Raw genomic sequence first — 21,097 nt, 5'->3', positions numbered from 1 at the left:
ATCAGATAACTGTTATCTCTAGCTGTGCTTATTTCATTATTTTTAACAGCCCAAAACCTGACAGTATTTAATTATCGATCATAAAACAATGATTAAACAAGGCAGCAAATCCGCACAGCTGTGAACCCAGAACTATGATACTTGTTGCCTGATAAATGACCTCAGGGACTAATTGAGTATTTGATGATCAAGGTATCGTCCATTGGACTTATTGATTATTCGTTGTTTTGTTTTTTTTAAATGGAGCTTCTTCCACCTGCGACCCCTCGTCACGTTGTCATACGCCTTTGACTCAAAAAGCAGTTTCGGCAAAGCATAATTTTTTGTATGAACGTGTATGAGCGTTCTGACCCCTTAGAGAGGTCGCGAACACCACGGAGGGCAACCAGTAAGTCAGCAAACAGTATCTAGGAGGCAGGTACTCACAGCACTCGATGGGGTTGGACGCAGCTTGCAGCGACACCGTTCTCCCCGTGGCCTGGTTGATGTGGATCCTGAAGACCATGCGCACGCGCGTGTTCTTGCGGCCGATGTCGGTCTCGCCCTTTCGCAGCTCAATGTCGGAGTTGCGCAGCTTCAGGATCCCGGCGCAGTCGATTCTGTCGGTGGACGACACCAAAGAAAAAAAAGAATGAAGGTCGGAGAGCCGCGAGTCTGCCAAACGTCGGCCTGCACGTCCGCAGGGCAAATTACCATGAGCATTTATGACATATATATATATATATATATATATATATATTCTCACAGTTAATCAGGCGGTGATTTATGGGGAACTGCAGCCAGATCAAAAAGTGACTTTCTCTCTGGACTCTGTCAGCGCGCGGCCCAGAAGGAGGCTGCAGCCACGTCAAGGGAGGATTTACACCACCGCCTCCGACAGGACCTCCACACCTCAGTGCACCTCCTGCTGGGCCCGATTCAAACTCTATAGAAGCCAATGGCTGGGAACGTTCATGACATCATCACTGTCTTTGTAATGATCCACAGCAGATGGTTCCCCTTTGCACAGACTTAACGACCAAAGTGGAGAAAAAAAACAATCTTTTTTACGGCGTCAAAGTCTTCATCAGACACTTCATAAAATCCCCAGCGTTCTCTCTCCGTCTGCACTGCACCGATCTGACTCCAGCTCCTGGCTTTTCCACGGCCGCGCTACTCGATGCCGCATTCCTTCAAAAAGCCGAGTTGATGTTTTCTTTCTTACGCGCGCATTTTGACCACTCCCCAGAATTCCTCCGGCCAGACACCAGGGTCCTGCTTCACCGGCAGAGTGATCAGGTGTTGATGCTGAGGACCCCAGCTGTTGCGGCTCTCCGCCTACGCACGGCGTACAAGAACCACACACCGGCTGAGGCGTCTGTCCTGTGCCTGAGATAAACCTTCTAGAAAGAAAGGGCAATACGGAGAACAGGGTCGGCACCGATGCCATCCGTGAATTTATTCACGGTTAATTGGAGTCATACCAAGATGGATGCGGCTTGATTGATGTTGATTAATGATTTTAATGTGATAAACTATGACAGAAATATAATTATGCCTTTATGTCCTCTATGCCACATGATAAAACTTCTATATGTCACACGTCAAAAACCCACGAATCTGCCCGCAAATCCCTCGCCTCGAAGAACTTCGAGTACTCCAAGGCCGTGAGAAACGGAGAAACCATACGCCCCGGGGGTTGAGGTAGTCGTATGACGGGGAGCTCGTGTGTGTTGCATCCATTAAAACGCAGAGAGAAAAGTGCTGATGCGAGTAAGGCTGCTACCGCCTGCCGCTCAGACAGAAACCCCGGGTCCGGGCAGCTCTAAGCTCCCCCCCCCCCCCCCCCCCCCCCCGGTAATCTGATCTCCGAGGCTTATAAAAAAATGGGAAAGCCACCCGTCTGTGTACAGAGGGGAACGCTTTCGAAAGCCCCGAGCCCGGCAGGAGGCATGCACACAACAGAGACATGAAACAAGCCGATTTCATGTCTCCAGATTATTCGCTTTTTTTTTCCTCCCCCAACCAGGTTTGGAGAGGATTCAATTAGCTCAAGAGGTGTGAAATATCCCCCCCGGAGAGAAGCGCGAGACGCCTATGTCGGAAAACAAAGCGCTCAGAATCCGAGTGCGGAGCGTTTTCCGAGTAACAACTGCGATACGTATCTTTGCAGAGCAGCTGCTGGGTTTTTTTTTCTCCGTTGTTGGCTGCAACGGAACGCACAGTGCCGTGGTCGTGCATCAGATGTGTGCGATATCGCGATAGGCGTAGTTATTTTTAAAACATTTGGGGTTAGTTCAAGTCAAGTCTCGAGTCTTGAGGACGAGTCCGAGGCCAGGCACATTTCTTGTGATTTGAGATTAGAAACTGGAGCATGGAGTCGGACTTAGAGACTTGAGACTTAAATATTCAAGGCATGATTTTGATTGACCTTGAGAACTTGTCTTGACTAACACTTGACTGACTTGAGATTTAATTTGGACTTCTCTTGCATGAATCTCAGGTGGCTTAAGACTTGAAGTCTTGACTGACTCAAGTCTCAATGTGGCCTCGAATGACTTGAAACCTGACTTGGACTTGCCCTCCTATTCATCCCTTGAATGAATAAAACCTTGACAATCCAAGACAAGTCTCAAATTACTTAAGACTCAACTTGGACTTGGCCCTTAAGACCTGGACCTCCCTGGTGGGAACAGTGCAGCCTCTGATAACTCACATGGCCCGCATGTTGTTCTCCGGCAGCAGCGGGATCTCCAGCACCTTGGTGTTGTTGTGCAGGGCCTCGTGGCTCGGGGTGGACACCGTCTTCCCGGTGATGCGGTGGACCTGGTAGAAGGCGTGAGGCCGCAGCAGCCTGTCGTCGGCCGTGCCGATGAACAGCTGCAGGGTCAGAGGCTCGCTCTCCATGTAGCCGTGGAGCTACGAGGAGGGGCGAGAAAAGAACGAGACTCAGTTGTGGTTAAGGCCTCAAAAAAGCATTCGCTTGTCATTCTGTCAAAGAAACCAAAAAAAAAATCGAGCGTGGGTCTCCCAGAGTTCGGGCTCTGAGCGTGGTGGTTTTCAAACAAAGTGCCCATTTAGGTTCTTGTAATCACCGTTTCCATCTTCTTTAATTTACTACCAATGACACACACCCTCCATCAGACCATGCGAGGCCTGCCAAGATGTTAATCCTACAGAAGCTGTATCTCAGGGAGGCAGCCGTCGCCAGAGAGCAGTGAAACCCACCTACAGCGAGCGGCGGCGGCGGCGGCGGCGTGATTTGCGAGCCCCCCGCTCGCCGCCTGACAAGACTCGGCTAGTGTTTCAGAGAAGTCAAGGTCACCCCGGGTCGGGGAAAGACTCTCACTGGCGACCCCCTCCTCTGATTATCATCAGCGAAACGATCCCGTAGCAGAAGTGCTGCACTACCAGACCTCCGTAGGTGTTGCTTGACAGGAGGGAGGCCTCCCGCCAGGATGACCTCAACCACCCAGACTGCAGAGCGCATGCAGGCATGGAGCCCAAACCCGCAGCGTGAGGAATGAGGACAGCGGCTGCTACTGACACACCGCCTCGAGAGTTATGTGTGTTATCCATACGGTGGGACGAGGGAGGAATAAGAGCGGAGTACTTGGCATTTTGAAGAAAGAATGGGCCCCTCGTATGGGAATATACAACACATGAGGTACTGAATGTAGAGATTACATGTTTTTGAGAGATTAAATCTGCAATCAATAGTTTTCCGTCGGTTCAAACTCCAGCAAAGATTTTCCTTTCAGCTCTTAAAAATGTCAAAAATGTCATCAACTAACTGAGAAGATATCCTAAAACCACAATCAGATGATATTTGACGGCGTCGAGCACAAAGACTTTAAGTTATTGGGGCAGCGTTTCCATCTCGAAAGCGGCTAAATGCCGACGTTTTTTATCGAATGGATATTGACACAACAATGATGTATTAATTTAGGAAAACGACCTAATGGAGTTCAGCTTTAAACTTCAACTTATTGCTTTTTTTCCCCCCACAATCGCTCCCTCGATCAGTCAAATGGACAAAATGGACCTGGTCCCGTTTGACTCGACGGTCTGAAGTCTTTCCATCCTCTCTGGCGAAATTGAATAAATTTGCAGAGCTTGAAATGCCTCCAGTTATCAGGTTTGAATAAGAGGGGCGGGCATCGTTGGCCACGCGGGGTCAACGACTTCTTGACACTCGAACATATTCCACAATAACTTAAAATAAGAGAAGAGCACTTAGAAAAAGAGCCGGAGGAAGGGGGGGGGGGGGAGTAGAAAAATGTCTTCAAATGAACAACATGTGCACTCCGCCGTCATCGGACCTCGTCCAAACCTGGCGGAGACGCACACCGAGAAACCCATCTAATCACAAGCCACTGTGGATAAGAGTGTCGGTGGGGAGATGTTGAAATGAAGACCACACTTTTCAATTACATGAGAGGAGAACTCGAGGGCGAGGAGAGCCCGCAACGAGAGCGAGAGGAGAGAGAAAAAAAAGGAAGAAGAAGAAGAAGAAGAAGGGCCCAGACCGGGGAGGCACAACATGTGATTTGGAGGAGGATCCCTGTCAGGGTTAAGAGCCTGCGAAGGCCCTGTATATTTGTGTAAGGAAATGGGCTGCTGCCTAGCAATGCTGTTTATTTAGGCAGCGGGAAAAAAGGAGTGTGATGGAGCGAGGTTAGCCCACTTTGCGAGGTCCGCGTAGGTGGTTACTTTTTGAAAGAATGTAATTACAAGCAGATTACAAAATGATCTGCTCCGAATCAATCGCCGCGAAAGCGACGTTCCGGACTAATAGGAGCGGATCGAAATCTCGGCAGAATCGCCATCCATCTTCTATTTTTCTTTTAAGACATTCAATAATCAAAGCAGCGATCTGGCAATCAGGACACTTTTCCCCGGGGTTTTTTTTTTTCTTTCTCGTCGCTCCGTGATCTGAATATGCAGCTGCAGCAGACAACGGTTATGATTTGTTGTTGCAATTAAACTGCTGCGATAACCACTAAATGTTAAAAAAAAACAAAAAAAACTCCACCCTGGCAGTTTGACATTGGCAGAGCATCGCACCCCTCCCTGGTGCGTATTATCACCCACAAGAGGAATGCCGAGACTCTGGCTGCTCAAGGCGCCGGAGAGGAGGAGACAGGGGCCGAGGAGTGGACCGGGGGCTACCTCTCCCGTCCTATCAGAACCCCCTACAAGGCTCTGAAGGGATGATCCCACACACACACACACAGGGTTATGTTTCAGTTTTGTCGAGAGAGAGAGAGGGATAGTCCAGTGTGACCGGTGATTCATACTGTCACGCCTTTGTGTTTCACATGATATCACTTTGTGTCGAGAAAAATTCTAAATTTGATCACGCGAGCGTCAGAGCCAAGAAGAGGCACATGGCTCGGAAAATAATAAGGTTTGCAATCTGGGTCATGGGAGCCCCGACTTCAAACGGAGAAGAAGAATAAAAAAAGAAAAAGAAAGAGGGGACCGCACAGATTGGAATAGGGGTATTTCCTCTCCCACTCGAGGACGGCGTGCAAACCCCGAGCGTTGGCTGCGGTGGGGCCTGCACACAGCACTTCAGAGGGGCATACTTCACGTCTGCTGCTGGCGCAAGGGCGGGTGTGGTCGGGGCAGGCGGCGGCGGCGGCGGCGGCGGCATTGAGAGAGAACAGAAAACAGCCAGTGTTGCCGTGTGGCGCGGCTGGACGTGGAGAAGAAGAAGAAGCAGAAAAAAACGTGTATACCACACAGAACCAGGACTCTTCCAGAATAAACTCTGTGAAGTCTGGGGCAGGGTTTCGACTCGCAGGGGCGTCGCGGACGCAGAGCCGCAGAGGCCTTCTCGTCAGCCCCGCGTGTGTGTGTGTGTGTGTGTGTGTGTGTGTGTACACCATGTAATCAGGAAATCAAAGGACGGGAGCTGACCCCTGTCTGAAGCTGCCCTCCGACATCTCCATCGGGGGGCCTGCCAGAAACGTGTGTGGTTCAGTCGCCGCCGCCGCCGCCGCCTCCGCCTCCGCAGGACGCAGCGCGCGGTGATGTCAGCCGCACACACGGGAAACTTTCCTAAACAAAGGGAAGTCTGTGTGGTTGGGGTGGTAGCTGGCGGTAGGGGGGGAGTGAAAGGGGGGAGGTTGCGAGTTTAGGTTTTAAAGTGAACACACGCTCTCTATTTGAGCCGGGCTGAACGCAGAGCCCCGTCATTAAATCATTAGCACCTTCTCATGGACAAGTATGCGCGTCCTCGGCACAGATGTGCGGCCGCAGACACCGTACGACGCGCTGGGCAGTGCGAGGCGTTCTGGGCTTCTCCTTTTCTTTCTCTTTTTCGCTCCACTGCTGCACACAAGTATAACATCTCCTGCTCTGTGGTCGCCGAAACACACACAAGGAGACGTCTGTACAAAAACACCAAAGGATATCTGGCCAGAGACACAATCTCCAGTCGTTCTGCAGGGATAAACGACGGAGAAATAGGGAAACTGTCACTGTATACTGTTTTTTTTTTACTATTTCCCCATTAGTATGTATGAAATCAATCATAAAAATGCTTGTCATAACATTTAATAATCATGTTTTTCAGTTTCGCAAGATGTCTCATTATTATTTGCAAGTTTCCAGCTGTTCAAAAAAAATCAACTCCCCCACATCCCCCCCAAAAAAACCTGAGCATTTCACCCTGTGTCCTGATATAGAGGCAAAATGATCTGTTGATTTGAGCCGATACAGGAATACTTATCGTACGTGTGCAATAACATAGAAACTGTACCGCCATCATGCTGTGTGTCCACTAGAGGGCACTGACAGAACTTTCCAACTGTTAAACGTTGGTTCGGTGCAACACGTGCATATTAGTCAGGATTCTTTAAACCGCCATGTTTAAGGGATTCTTATCAAAAATGTTTGTTGGTGACAAAAACACGTACGCCATCTGCTCGTGATGTTACCATGCGATTGGCCGCTAACAGATTTTGTTGTTTACTCAGTACGTCGTATGGGATACTGTACGGCGACATTTGTCCTCAAAAATGGCTGCACGGCAACGTTAGCATTCCCTATTCACGGCGAAGAGCTACGTGAGCCAACGGCTCCTCCGTGGCAACAACAAAACGACTCGCTCTTAAATATTATTGCACCTGAGAGGCAAAAAAACCCCCAAAAAAACCTCAACCTCCGCATGTGACGAACGTCTGGCGAACCATGTGGACTCGTTGTAACGTAATAATGAAACACGTCAAGAGGTATTAATTGCCGCTCACCGCTCACTTCACCCGACTCCTTGGTTCAGACCCTTTATTTATTCAGAGACTGAGGTCAGCGGTAATGGTTGGGGGCGGGTGGGGGGGGGCGGGAGGGGGACCAGATGGGTTTATAACCAAAACATATCTGCAGTTGTCCACATTTTTTTTTCGTCTTCTCCTCTGGCTTCTTCGACCACCGGAGCTTCTGTGGTTAAAGCTCATGACTAAGCTTCTTTTTTTTTTTTTTACTGGCCATGCTACATCACTTTGTAACCGTCTGCGCTGCACTCGACGACCAAGTGGAAAAGTTTGACTCACCCCTCGTCTGGACAGGAACTGACTGAGTGGACCGCTCTTGTCTAATAGCATACCTATGGTATTCCATTCAGCAATGTGACATCTTTGAATAACATAACAGCCCGGGTCATGAGACGCACGTCGACCCAATCTATTTTAACACACGAGGTAGAAAACAGGAGGAGGGGGGAGAGTGTCGACGCGAGACGTGACGGAGGAAGACGGGGTGGCAGAGGGAACGGGGGCCTTAATGGCTGCACCGGGTGTTGGTCTAATCACCACAGGAAACCGAGCAGTCTAGTTGGTTGCTTCCCAAAAAAATGGGGTACGGGTCCTACAGGGGGTCGTCAGGTGATAGGTGTTGAGAAGGGGTGAGTCTAAGGAGGGGAAAATCGGTGGTGTAGCAGACCTGGATGACCGGGTGTCCTCCTGCCAGGGCCTTCACCGCGCCCCTGCTGCCCTCGGTCTCGTAGTGGGCCCGGTGGTGGGACTTGGGCTGCACGTCGATCTGCAGGCTGTACGGCCCCGAGCTGGATGGCAGCTGCCAGTCAAGCGCTGGCAGGGACGGGCTGTCGGAGGGAGGGTGGGGTATGGGGGGTGAGAACAAGTCCAATGTGTCAACTCAACAGGGAGGAAGAGCAGCGCTTATTTTAGACGCACTTATCGGGGTAGAATGTGCAGATAGTGAACAGTGTGATAAACCAGACCTTGGAGAACATCGCATATCCTCAGTTCCCAAACACCAACACACAATAAACTTAAAGCTCAAACAGATATTGTTAAAAGGCTAAAAAAATCTTCTCGCCTACCTTACATATTGCTTTGGCTTGGACCAGGTGTACGGGTGCTGCGGCACGTCCAGAAACCCGCCACAGTAGCCCTCCTTCTTCAACGCCATGCGGTTGGACGGGTGCTCGTCGTCACAGAGCTGCCCCGGACTCAGCTCCTCGCTCCCCGGCTCCACCTTCAGGCTGACCGTGGCACTGTGCTCCAGGCTGGTTTTGCGGGCCTTCATGGGGATCCCCTCCCCGAGGTCGGCCACTCCGTCCGTGGTCAAGGCGTTGATGGCGGCCAGGATGGCGGAGTTGGTGTACTGGTTGGTGTTCGGAAGCCAGGACTCCTCCGTGACGCTGAGGCGGGGGGAGGTGTGCGGGGACAGTCCGGGGGAGTGGTTGGGCGAGTAGGGGTAGTGCTTGTGCGCCGCCCCGCTACCGTTTAAGCTGTACTTCCTCTTTGCGCCACATGGGGAGTTGGGCCTGGAGCCGCGCTGACCCATCCAGGTGTCGTCTGTTATACTTGCGCGCGGAGAGGTGGAGGGGGAGTGGCGAGGGGAGCCACCGGAGGCACAGCCGTCACCCGGCAGGGCGAGGGTGGAGCCCTTGGGGGACACGGAGGGCGACTGCCAGGGGGAGTTCTGGGGCGAGTTGTCGTAGTTGTAGGAGAAGCTTGATTCATAGGAAGCGTCGGAGTGGCAGCTGCGAGACGAGATGCTGCTGGCCGGACTCAGGCAGCTGGGGTCGCGGTAACCGTCCGCACTGGGGAGGGTCAGTGTCACGATGGAGTTGACCCGCTTGGCAACGGGAAGGCTGCTCTCCTCCACCTCGTCCTCGGGAAACTGACCGTATGCCGTGATCTCGATGCGGGGGCTCTCCAGGGTCGGCGCGCCGTTCGGCCGGGACGAATAGTAGCCGGCCGCCCTCATGTCGTCCTGGGCGTCGAAAGTGTGCGGGTCGGTGACGGAGACGCAGATGGTGGGGCTGGACTGGAGGCTGTGGTACTGGGCCGGAAGACAGGGGTTGCCCAGCGGGAGGGAGAGACTGACATTTGGCGTGTAGCCATATGCATCTGGAAAGCAAAAAAAAAAAGATGGAGTTTGTTATAATCAAACACACATTCACTGGCTCCTTTCACTGACAGCGAGACCGTCGCCAAGTCGAGTCTTGTGAGAGCTGAAGAAGAAACGCTTCCCTGCTGGATTTGGCCCGAGCTACTTCCCAGAGCAAGAAGGCCTCAAAGTTAAAAAACTTAACACCTCCAGCTAACGGAGTTCCCCAAACACACCGAGGCCGCGACAACACAAAGCACCTCTGAATGGCTCAGATTGTACAGATCAAATCAGGCGACGGGGCGCGCAGGGGGGGGGGACACGGATAACGTAGCCAAAAATAACTACGGGTCTAAAAATAACCAAAAGGCAAGACCAGGTGGGGTTTTTCTTTTTTTTTATTATTATTATTCCACTACATGTTGCCAGATTCATGCCAATTAATGCACACGCTGCCGGCAATAAACTGTAACATGATGAAAACACACACTGACGCTTTTGTTGGGGCCAGTTTCATGTTCCAACAGACTTTTCTCGAAAAAATAAACACACCATTCCTTTATTTGCATGCTGCTAAAGGTGCACGCTGCACTCGGTCGGCCCAGGGAGGAGAGAGGGGAAGCTCACGGTCCGATTCCAGCGCTCTCCCGCTGGCTCGTATGTGAAACTCGGGCTGTGGCCACGGCTGAGGTCACGACCAGGGGGCAGGGGAAGGGGAACATGGGAACGGAGAGTTGTGGTTTTATGGTAGTCTTGGGGTGAACGTGACCACATTTGGCGGGGGGGGGGGGCACGTTGATACAGATGACGAAGGCGACGGACAGATGCAGTCAGACGGCCTGCAGCCACCCCAGCTCCTGTCTGCTGTGAATTAGAGAGAATTAGGGGCCCCGACCATTAAGACGATGACATCAGTGCTGCCTGCACCGTATGACTCCTTGTAATAAAAGAAAATGATGCTTATATTTAACGCTGCTTGCGGTGTGCGTGCGTGTGTGTGTGCCTGTGACACACTGTAGTAGCACTGCAATGGTTTTGTTCTTCTATAATTAGACATGCAGGCGAATTAGCCCATACCCAAGCAGGTACCCTGAGGGGCTGCCATGCACCATCGGATGACTCCACCGCTCAATACTGGGCCCCCTGGAATCACTCACTTTCAACCACAATGCCATGTGGCGGGTCATTTAGCACAGGTTCAATCCAATTATGACTATTTTTGGGGAACACACAACTCTTGCAGTCACGAGAGGCAGGACCACGCCCACCTTGCCCAGATCAGAAAGGGAGGGGCTGCAAAAAAAAAAAAGAAGAAGAAAAAAAGGTATCTACACACGTTGATACCAACACTGACACCAACTGGCAACACACTGGGGCTGGACACAGACATTCAACAGGGAGGACAGTGAACCGAGAGTCCGGTTCAAGTTGAACGCAACAAGGTGCGCGTCATTGCATCCGTGCGTAAAAGTGCCCAGACGCGCGACGAGAAGTTGAATAATTGCCACGTGAATAGCTTCGTACACAGCACGCTGAGAGACACCGAGACAGACGCAGGAAGAGTCTTCCGAGGTGGACAAAAGACAAACTCACCCTCTTCGGCGGATTTCATTTTTGGTCTCCGGGCAGGAAGCAGCGTGTGAGATCAAACTCGGAGTACAGTTGCGGATGGGAGCGACTCTTTATCCATATAGCGGCGATGAGAGGTTCCCCAGCTGCGGCTCAGGAGGATTCTCTCTCTCTCTCTCTCTCTCTCTGGCTGCGTCACCACCAACAGAATGAGATATTAAAGAAAGTTAAAAAAAAAATAACAAAAACCGGCTGTTTCGATTTCAAAAAGCGGAGGAGGGGGAAGAAGAAAAAAAGTCACATCCAAAGAATATTAACGCATGTGAAGTAAGATCCCGACGCTGGTGCAGATGCTGTTTTCTTTAAAAATCAGAATCTATTGGCGGGACGTGTCTGTGAGTGCGTGTCGGGGGATCCTGGCTCCGCTGGTGCCGTGACGCACTGCTCCGGCGCGCACCGGAGCTCCGCGCTTTTTAAACCCGGGGATCACCTCGGCGGGCGCGCCGCCCCTCCGAGCCTCTGACGTCACCGGCGGCAGCAGCACGACGTCCACCGACCACCACACGCGTCCAATGGGGATCCTCGCTGCCTGCGCCGGGGTTTCCAGGGGCGATGGAGGGATGGATGGATGGATGGAGGGGCCAACTTAGCGGAGCTGGCAGTGAAAATATACAACACGATACAAAAGCATCCTATTCGGAGCCCGCTGCAGGTCATTCAGCAGATTCCCCCCTGAATTGTGAACTAGTGGAACAAGTGGAGCACATGTGAAACCGATCCGTTGTTCATGGTCACGGACGATATCTCGGTTGGCCGATGATATCGTCCGATATCAGCCTTTCATAGACATATCGGGTATTTTAAGAGCCCGGCCGATATTATCTGCCAACTGATTTTAAACCTTTCAATGTGCATTCATGTTTACATTTCATAATGTCAAATAAATGTTTCTTTAATAAGTTCTATGTATTCGGTTGTATTTGTGTTTTCAATTTGTAGTTATTTATGATAAAGTTATATATATTTAAAGCCTCAATTACATGTCTTTGTCATGAAGATTAGATAACGACATTTTAGGAATCGTTGACAGATAAAAGAATATATATATATATTTATTGGCCAATGTGTCAGTATCAGGAATCTTGTACTCCCAAATATGGATATCGGCATCGGCCCCCTTCAGGCTCTAATCTGAAGTTCATCTACAACATCTCTTCCCCTCGGCGTCGGTCACACCGGCGTCGACACATGGATTCTCCTGAATCATGATTTACGTGCAGACTAGTCCTCCCGGGCATTTTTTTTTACAATTACCTGCCGCCATTTTTTCCCAGAAGGAGTCATTCGTCAACATGGTTACAGCTACAGGCTGCAGGACAGGTGAGCTGACACATGCCAGAACATGCAGCTATACCTGTGCTGCTTCATGAGACGTATATTATATGTATATATATATATATGAAACATACAAGCTGCCTCAGATCTTCTATATGGGCGTCTCACATCACGTCACATGGGGCTTTGAAGTTCTTGCAAAAAGGGCAAATAATTCCCGTTCCCACTTCCTCCCGACAGACTGCACGTCTGTCTGCGGGGCACAACAACACATAATTATGCCATACTCGCATAGACGTGCTATATAAAAATCATCATCCCCATACCCAGTCATTTGACACGCTGAACTGAGAATCTTCATAAGAGTTTTTCCGTAGGCCGCCGTCGCTCTCCCTGCGGTCGCTGCGCGTACTTATTCGGGCTTCTCTCTCCTCAGCGCTTCCAGTCCCGGCAGCAGACATGGGGTATGTTGCTATGTTTGGCAGGTCTGGACCTCTCAGCAGCTGGCAGCAGCGAGGCAGGCCCCGTGGTTTCTGTGAGGACAACAGTCACATGGCGACTCGACCGTCGCAGAGTGTCTGTCCATCCCCGGAGGTGGGAACCTGTCAGCTGGCCCCGCGGCTCGGTGTGATGTCCGGTGGCGGCGGAGAGTCACGCCGCTGCCAGGGTCTTCACTTAAAGGTCATGGTTCCCTATTTGTCTAAGGAGTCGAGGGTCCAAAGTGAAAAAAAACACATTTGCAGCAAAGTCGACAGCCGTCATTTCTGGGTTCATTAGCCATCCATCCTATCGTTGTTGAGGCATTTCACCAAAATATTGCAAACGTTAAAGCTCATGGCGGCGCTGGATTTTAAAAGTCATCAGGATTTCATCAAAGTCACGAGGCCTCATCCACTGGGGACCATGAATGTTTGCGCAAGAGTTCGTTCAAATACATCCAGGGATTGTTCAGATATTAAAAGTGTGGACCAACGTGGTGGACCGACCAACAGAAAATCAATAGGGCCACATATTCAAAAATAAACATTTGTACTATGTAAATGGCAATTTTCTGAAAATAATTCTGCATCTCACCTACAGGCAGCTTCCGACGCATCTCATTGGGCAGCGTGTTGGAAAGCAAGACGGAGGGGAACACCTGAGAAAGACCAAGGGAACAGAAGAGAGAGTTTAGCGATGTGCTATACTTTGGTGTATATACTTTTGGAGCTATACTTTTCCTTTTTTTTACAGTATCACAGTGCTAAACTACTTCTTACGCTTCAAATGTCCTCACACGTCCTTTGTCCAACTTATTCGTGGGAAGAAATAAGATCACAGTCCTCGCTCAACTCCGTTGTGCAACAACATGGCATGCGTGCCCTCGGTCCAAAGCAATATTTCCCTTCTCACCCGTCAAGGATTTCATTTTGGCAGCGCTCCTCCCCTCCAGCGGAGCATCCGGGGGGAGTGACGGCGCTTGTGAAACCTTAGCCGCGCGTTTCATCATGAGGGGACGTGGCTCGGTGGCTCCCCAGTCATTTCAGGAACCCCACTTGTGTCTTTGACCTCATGGAAATCTGTTATTGGGGCTTCGGGCGGGCGGGGGGGCTAATTTGGGCAAAAGCAGGAGGGAAGGGGGGTGGGGGGCGGTTGCCACTTCACAGTTGTGTGTAGCCGAAACATGTGCTGCGGTAAACACTTCCACCCCGCCTGCAGTTAATAAATAGCCCTGCTGCTGATTGACTCGTGGACTCGTCTACGTCAGGGCGGTGCCGGGTGCTCGTAGTTTTTCCAGCCCGGGTCTGGTGCTGGTTAGCGGACACCTTGGTAACGGGGCCACCACATGAGGCCGGATGGATCCGGATACACACAAGTATCTGGGAAAAAAAGGGGGCTCTCAGCAGATAATGAGAAACCACGACGACGCGGACGCAACAGCGAGAGAAGAGGATTCTCTTTGATATATCGACAAAGACGCTTCTCACTGACAACAGGCGCAGGCGTGATTAATACCAGAGGTGTTCGGGGGGTTTCTTAAATCAAGTCTCAAGGTAACGGAGAGAACTTCTCAAGTCTCAAGTTCTTGAAAGTAAGTTCAGGTGACGGTGGCATTATTCCTCTCAAAGCCGTCTTCTTTACACAACTGTCTGAGACTAACTCCCGTCAAACCCCCAGGCCTAGTAATTAAACATCAACCTTGCATCAGGCAGATGTTTGGATCATAAATCGTATGCAACCATGTCAGCACCAACAGGAAGACAAAGTGAGCAACTAGCAGCCGAAGAGCCTGATGTTTCCTTTAAGGAGGAGGTGGAGACCAAAACCGAGAGAGTGAATATTGGACTTGGCCCAGAATTCATGGTGCGCCACGTCTTTGAGACGTATAAATACTTCACTACAAGTTATCAATATCATGACTGATAGTCAAATCGCAAAATGCAGTTTTAAATAGAGGAACTTGATACCGGGCTAATAGGAAAAAAGTGCAGTGTTTCAAAGTTGTAATGGAAATGAGATGAAGAGAGTACAAAGGCAAAGTGAGTTCAAGCACTCGAGGTCGATGAAAGAACGGCTGTTCAAGTTTCCCTTTCACACAGTATTAGGGTTTAAGGCGGGCGCGGCGACACGCGGGCCAATCGTTGGGCAACTCGGATTGGACGGCGACCAGCTCCCGTCCCTCGAGTTGTCGCCTCCATCCCACAGGAAAATCTTTGTTGCCAGGGAACAAGTGAGCGCGCCCTGTGGCACACTTCTGTTGTTGGCCCCAGGGCAATTCACTCAGCTAAAACATTCAAGATGTTTGTTTTTTTCACATGTCGAAAATATGTTGGGTTTTTTTCTTCTGTTCGTCGCGTATATTTGAACCGCAGCAGGTTTTAATCCCCCCGACAGTCAAACTGTGTTTACAGTGAGACTTTGACGCCGGGCCAGTGCGTGACCTTCGCCGTGAGCTGACGCCGCAGAGGACAACACAAACACACAAAAGCAACGTCTCTTAGGCCCTAACGAGTGACGCCGCCGGGGTGGCAGGGGGGTTGTTGGTCTCCCTGTCACTAAACCCACACATGTTGTCATCTGCCATGTGACCACAAAGGGGATGGACGGGGGATGGCCCGCGCTCGGCCCCCGGTGCGGCGTGGGTTTGGCGGCGGCGCGGTGGAAAAGACCTCGACTCGCCTTCTCTTCTTTCCACAGTCCTTAAAAATGTGAAAATCCAGTGCCCGGCTTTATTTGCGTCTGAACAGGAACACGACGGAACATTGGACGGCGGCCGCGAGGTTATTCATAAAGAACCGGGGAAACGAAAACCGGCCCAGAAAAAGAAACTGGCTCTGGCTTTCCCATCGCTGAATCACCTGCTTGTTTTGGAAAAATGAATTGGAAGAAAAACTGGTGGAGGAGAAGAAAGAAATCACTGTACTTCTTTGTATTTTTTTCTCTTTTTCGGAGCTTTCTCACGTTTACCCTTAGTTCACGCCACATGTGCACTCGTAGCCGCTATTTTATGGAGTGACAGAAATACTGAAGCATTAAAAATAGTCTCTGTGACGTAAAAACATTCAGACTCACGTTGAGTAATTGTGGTTTGGCCCAGAAACAAGAGAGAGAGAGGAGAGAAATGTATAGCTACAGTGCAGCGGTGAATTATAATATCACATGAATAATGCTGCTTTTTGTCACGATGAGTCACCGCATGAACAGCCCAATAATTTCATTATGGTCAGTTTGAGGTATGAGGGATTAAATATGATTTTTTCCTTCTTCTCCGCACCAATAAAAATGCCTGTTTCTTGTGTTTCTCACACACACACACACTCACACACACACACACACACACACACACACACAAAACACCACACCCCGCCGCCCGCCGTCCCTGCCTCGTTCGTACAGTCAGACTTCCTGTCTCCCATCAATGTTCTCCTTTTTTCTCCGCCGCTGTGTGACGGAGTCCCCTGCTCTGTTTCCTGTTGTGAAGTTTCCCCCCCCCCCGTTGCCTGGTTGCAGCCGAGGGAGGAGTCGCCGGAGCGTTTACAGGAGGCCAGGAGGTTCATTTTCATTTTCTCTCCCCTGTCAGAGTCGCTCCGTGAAGCTCGGGGGGGGGGGGGGGGCAGAAACACTGCGGGGCAACAGGCTGCCCCCGAAAGGGCACACAGCACCTCGCTGTCCCGCGAGCCGTTGGTCACGGCTGCAAAAAAGGCCCCAGGGTCGTTTACATAAATCGAGAATGGCGCTAGTGTAACGTGGGTGTTTGCCGTCGACCCGCCGGTTGGCTGTGGTGCGCACACAGAGGTGGGCCTGTGAAGCAGCCTGTTGACCTGAGGAAGTTTTCTATCTACGTCATTCTGGTGTAAAACTTAAAAAACAAAACAGACAAAAAAAAAACAGCCTGAGGGCCTACAGGCAAATTTATTGATTTTAACAAAACCACTAAGAGTAGAGATATTCCTCCGCGTGGTCTTAATATAGTCGTCTATGTCCACCACGCCTGCGCAAGTTATCATCCTGTCATCATCATTGCATATTTATTTACTACTTATTTTGTGACTTCAAATCCGAACCACTGCACATGTACAAATGTATATGGCTTTTTCCTGAATTGCTCATTGTATATTTTTGCTATATTTTTGTGATATTTCTACCTGTTTCCCGATGCTGCTGCTGTAACAAGCGAATTTCCCCGGCGTTGGGATTAATAAAGTACTATCTTGTCTTCATTCTGGTTAAAAACACAATTGTTTAATCTCAGTGTAAGTGACGAAAGTGTAAAAAAAATAGAAAAAAGGGCGCAGAAACAGAACATGTTTTAGTCGAGACAAACGCAACGCCAGAGAGTTAAAAACACCTATATATTGTTTCACCTTCAAAACAATTCCTGGATCCTGATCCCTCAAAAGATACCAACCGCTCGTTCCTTTGCCCGAGACGTATCTCTGATAAAATATTCATGCAAATCCATCCATAACTGTACAAACGAACCGCCAAAAGCGAACCCGGCACAAAACCTCCTTGGCGGAGGTCGTTATGATAATTACCAAAGAATTTGTGTCAGTGGGTCCACAAACATGGAAGACGGAGGAACTCCATCTGTAATTAGTATACAAGGGGCGATGTGGACAATTATGGACAAGTAACTGTTTAATTAAATAAACAAGAAAAAGGACATTTAAGTGTGCTCGCTCGCTCACTCGGGAAATTTGCAAACTGTAAAATATCTTAAAATGTTAATTGTTTGCATGTGAGATGCGACATGCAAGTTTTAATCGAAGCGCTTGAATCAGCTGAAATGTCAATTGAGGAGACCACTGTTTTTTAAAATATCTTTGGGACACAAATTGTTTTGTTATTGATGTCGATAAGGAAGATGAACAGTTCTGTTCATTTAAACTATTCAATACGGTGGCCCTGAAGTGCAAAAAAACAATGAGAAATAGGAAAACACAACAGCAAATCAAAAAGACACAAGGGCAAAACAGAAACCACAACGTTGCATCATACTTCAAGCACCGACAGTGTAAGCCATGAGCCGTACATTGAGCTGCGACGGATTTTGTGCAAATTAATAATTGAACGTTGGAGATATTTTCCCCAGTTGGCAATGAGGAATCGTCTCGTCTCCCTCCAACATTTTCTGAACTCGTCTCCCTCGTTGAGCCGGTCGGGGGGGGGAAATATTATTACTGGTAACCGAATCTCCGCCGGCCCCCGATGTTTCTTAATTCGAACAGGGTGCTGTGGAATTTTGCAACAAGCCCGGTTCAGGCGGAATATGGCTACAGAGGACACTTAGCCGCTTAGTAACAAGATAGCATAATGGTTATAATGGTAGGTCTCCCTCGAGTTTATATATATATATATATATATATATATATATATATATATATAAAAAGAAAAATATATACTAATTTGACTAATGTACCGTGGATCTGATATTTTCTGCTGCGTAAGTGTTTTGTGTCCCACTTATGGGCTGGAACCACATGTACTTTAGTCCAGAGGTGTTCTGCTGTTTTCATGCTTCAAATGAAGTTATGGAGTTCTAATTTTTTTTCCTATGACAATAGACAACATGAAACGTTAGATCATTAACTTCCATTTGGACGATGCAACAGGTGATTGGGGTATAATATCTCTGGGTGATGACTTGTAGATTTCATAAAGTTTTGGTTATGGGACATCAGGAGGATCCTGGTTTGATCCCCAGCTCATGGGGAATTAATTTTTTTTGTATGCATGTAACATTTAATGGACTTTTTAAACGTGACGCCTATTTGTATATGAAGAAATACAGAAGTATAAGCCCATTTTAATAAATACTTTTCTTAATTCAACCTACTGGTGGAACTGCATCATACTGGAAAAAAAGCCTTTGTAAGATCAGAAATTTCTATATTTCGTTTTCTCCGTTTTCCTGAAAAACATGTTATTTTTCTGTGATTGGCCTTTTTTTCTTGGTCTTCTTCACAAAGAGCACTCTAAAGTTTCCCAGGAGCGACGACACGAGGAAAACTACCTGAGCACTTAGCGTCTTTCTCATTCTCCTCCATTTCAAGGATTGTTGTCAAGAACGACTTAAAACACTCGAGCTCTCGTCTTCCCCGGCCTCGTTGGGGGGGGGGGACAAAACCTTGTGCCTCCAGACGGCGGCCGGAGCGATGATGACGGATGCAAAAGCGGCGTGAGCAACATCAGTTCCGTACCGGCATCGGCGCTCGCAATGAATTTCACATTTGTTCTACCAAATTCTTTAACGTATACAGCCACAGGATCTGATGTGCGTTTATCGTTCAACGTCCAACTTTATGGACGTGTCGTCTCTTACGGTTTAAGTGAAGGAGCAGAAAAAGTCGAGCTTTTGCTTTACAAGGTGCATTTATCTCTCTTGTCTGAAAACAACAGAAACTTTAGCTTTAAGTCCAACACATGTATAGTTTAGGTTTTTCCTGAAGTGTCACAGAATATACGAAAGACCTGGAATGATCTCGACATGAAGGGAGACATATAATGCCTTTTCGGTTTTCAGAATTCTAAAGATGGCCGACAATCAATGTAACACCTCAAGTATTTACTTTGATCCAACACTTTGAAAGAATTGAAATGCTGCGTTTAACTTCAGTCGGGTCGGGGGTTCGTTGACGCTGCGTCACTAAAGTGAACATCAAACGACAACAAATGAAGAATAAATTGGTTTCAAAAACAAATAATCTCAACATCTAGTGTCAACGAAGCTATCGCTTTCGATTTCCCGCCACATTCAAATATCTGCCACTGTGAAATGAAACTGAAATACGAATCTACTGTGCAACCAATCACGTAGCGATCGCTAATCGCGTTGTGGCCTGAAAACACGGCCGCAACCACGGCTCAAAGCGCGGGAGAACTTCCTACGCGCGCTGGAAGCGGCTGACCAATCACAAGAGAGTGAAGCCAGCTGAGCCAATCAGAGCAGACTGGGGCTTCATTGGGAGGGAGGGGTCTTAAAGAGACAGGAGCTAAAAACAAGCGTTTCAGACAGAGGCTGGAAAGAGGAGCTGCAGGAACGTGACAGTCCGAGGAAACTGATGTTCACTGAACATCAGAGCATGTGAACCTTTTCAACTAATTACCCAAATCAGAATTATGAATCTGAATATGAGCAGTATGTGTCTCCTTTAAACAATTTCAATAAATGTTCTAAAAAAAAACCCCAACAGATTATTCCAACAAAGACAAACTGTTCTCTGTTAGCGCAATAAATCATTAGTCACATGAACACACACACACACACACACACACACACACACACACACACACACACACACACACACACACACACACACACACACACACACACACACACACACACACACACACACACACACACACACACACACACACACACACACACACACACACACACACACACACACACGCGGCTGCGGACGAGCGGCTACAAAGTGAAAACGAGCAGATGAGAGAGAACATTTCTTAACATGTTCAGAGCCATCGGACCATCACATTCATCACTGCGTCGCCCTCCGTCCACAAAGTGCTTCCTCCTCTGCAGGAAAGAGAGAGAGAGAGAGAAATTGATAACACATTGTCCGTTTGCTGCCTTCAATTACATGGCAAAAAGTTTTTTTTTCTTTAAACATTCAATCTTCCTCTCGACCAGTCATTACTATACTGTATATTTAGACTTTAAACGTCTTACTTTGACTCTCTCTACAACCAGTAAAGCTTTATTCTACAAGGCATTACTCAAGTAATGATCATTTTGATTTAAAAAATTGTCAATATGTTACTGTAATAAATGTGAAAAAGTACTTAGTAGAGTCAGTGTTTGTGGTTTTGTCCATTTCATGCACTTCATTTTTTTAGTACACAACATACCTTAGCACGCTCAAAAAAGACAGTTCTCATCTCAGGGAGACTTTTCTGCCTAAATAAAGGTAAAAATGAAGCAATACTTGTTAAAAAACTGAATACATAACCTCAATTTTTTGCTGCTTTTAAACTTTTCCAAAACATTTGTTGCTGTACAAGTGAAAATCCGTCAGGAGTAGCTCCTAAAATTTACTTTCTCAAATAGATTTTTTAAAAATTGCAGCCTTAACAGCATTTTTAGTTTACAGCAACACATTGAATGTCAATCTGATTAGATATGTTACAGTACGGGATTATATAAGAAACACTAACACTGACCTGAAGTAATATATGTACTAAATAAGTTCATCATGACCAAGCATGGACCATCTCTCTGACTGAAATGCTCCTTTACCCTCATGTCTGGTCTCTCCCTCCATCTACTGGCCGTACGATTCATTTCAAGCTTGAATGAAACCTGGACAGTCTTGAATTTGTGCCGAGAAACTGCAACGTTTTTTTC

General features: G+C 48.4%; 1 protein-coding gene across 3 annotated transcripts in view; it reads right to left on the bottom strand.

The window, feature by feature from the left end:
- The window catches only part of nfatc1 (nuclear factor of activated T cells 1), a 39,430-nt gene extending 25,583 nt beyond the window's left edge, over window positions 1-13,847 (bottom strand). For 2 of the 3 annotated variants that reach the window (XR_004786886.2, XR_004786887.2), the window contains exons 1-7: window positions 13,506-13,847; window positions 13,321-13,384; window positions 10,936-11,101; window positions 8,327-9,362; window positions 7,927-8,086; window positions 2,696-2,898; window positions 427-599 (exon numbers count right to left, since the gene is read on the bottom strand). Coding sequence is in view for 1 of the 3 variants with exons in the window: in XM_035621304.2 (XP_035477197.2) it covers window positions 427-599; window positions 2,696-2,898; window positions 7,927-8,086; window positions 8,327-9,362; window positions 10,936-10,954 (1,591 nt within the window). In the remaining 2 variants the exon portion in view is untranslated. The remainder of the gene's footprint in view (window positions 1-426; window positions 600-2,695; window positions 2,899-7,926; window positions 8,087-8,326; window positions 9,363-10,935; window positions 11,102-13,320; window positions 13,385-13,505) is intronic. The other variant, XM_035621304.2, reaches the window with a different exon arrangement.
- Between the last annotated feature and the right edge of the window lie 7,250 nt (window positions 13,848-21,097).

Source organism: Scophthalmus maximus, chromosome 22 (assembly GCF_022379125.1).
Source record: "Scophthalmus maximus strain ysfricsl-2021 chromosome 22, ASM2237912v1, whole genome shotgun sequence".
In the NCBI taxonomy this organism is placed as follows: domain Eukaryota; kingdom Metazoa; phylum Chordata; class Actinopteri; order Pleuronectiformes; family Scophthalmidae; genus Scophthalmus; species Scophthalmus maximus.
The sequence above is the reverse complement of the archived record's forward strand: the minus strand, read 5'-3'. Positions and strand labels throughout refer to the sequence as shown.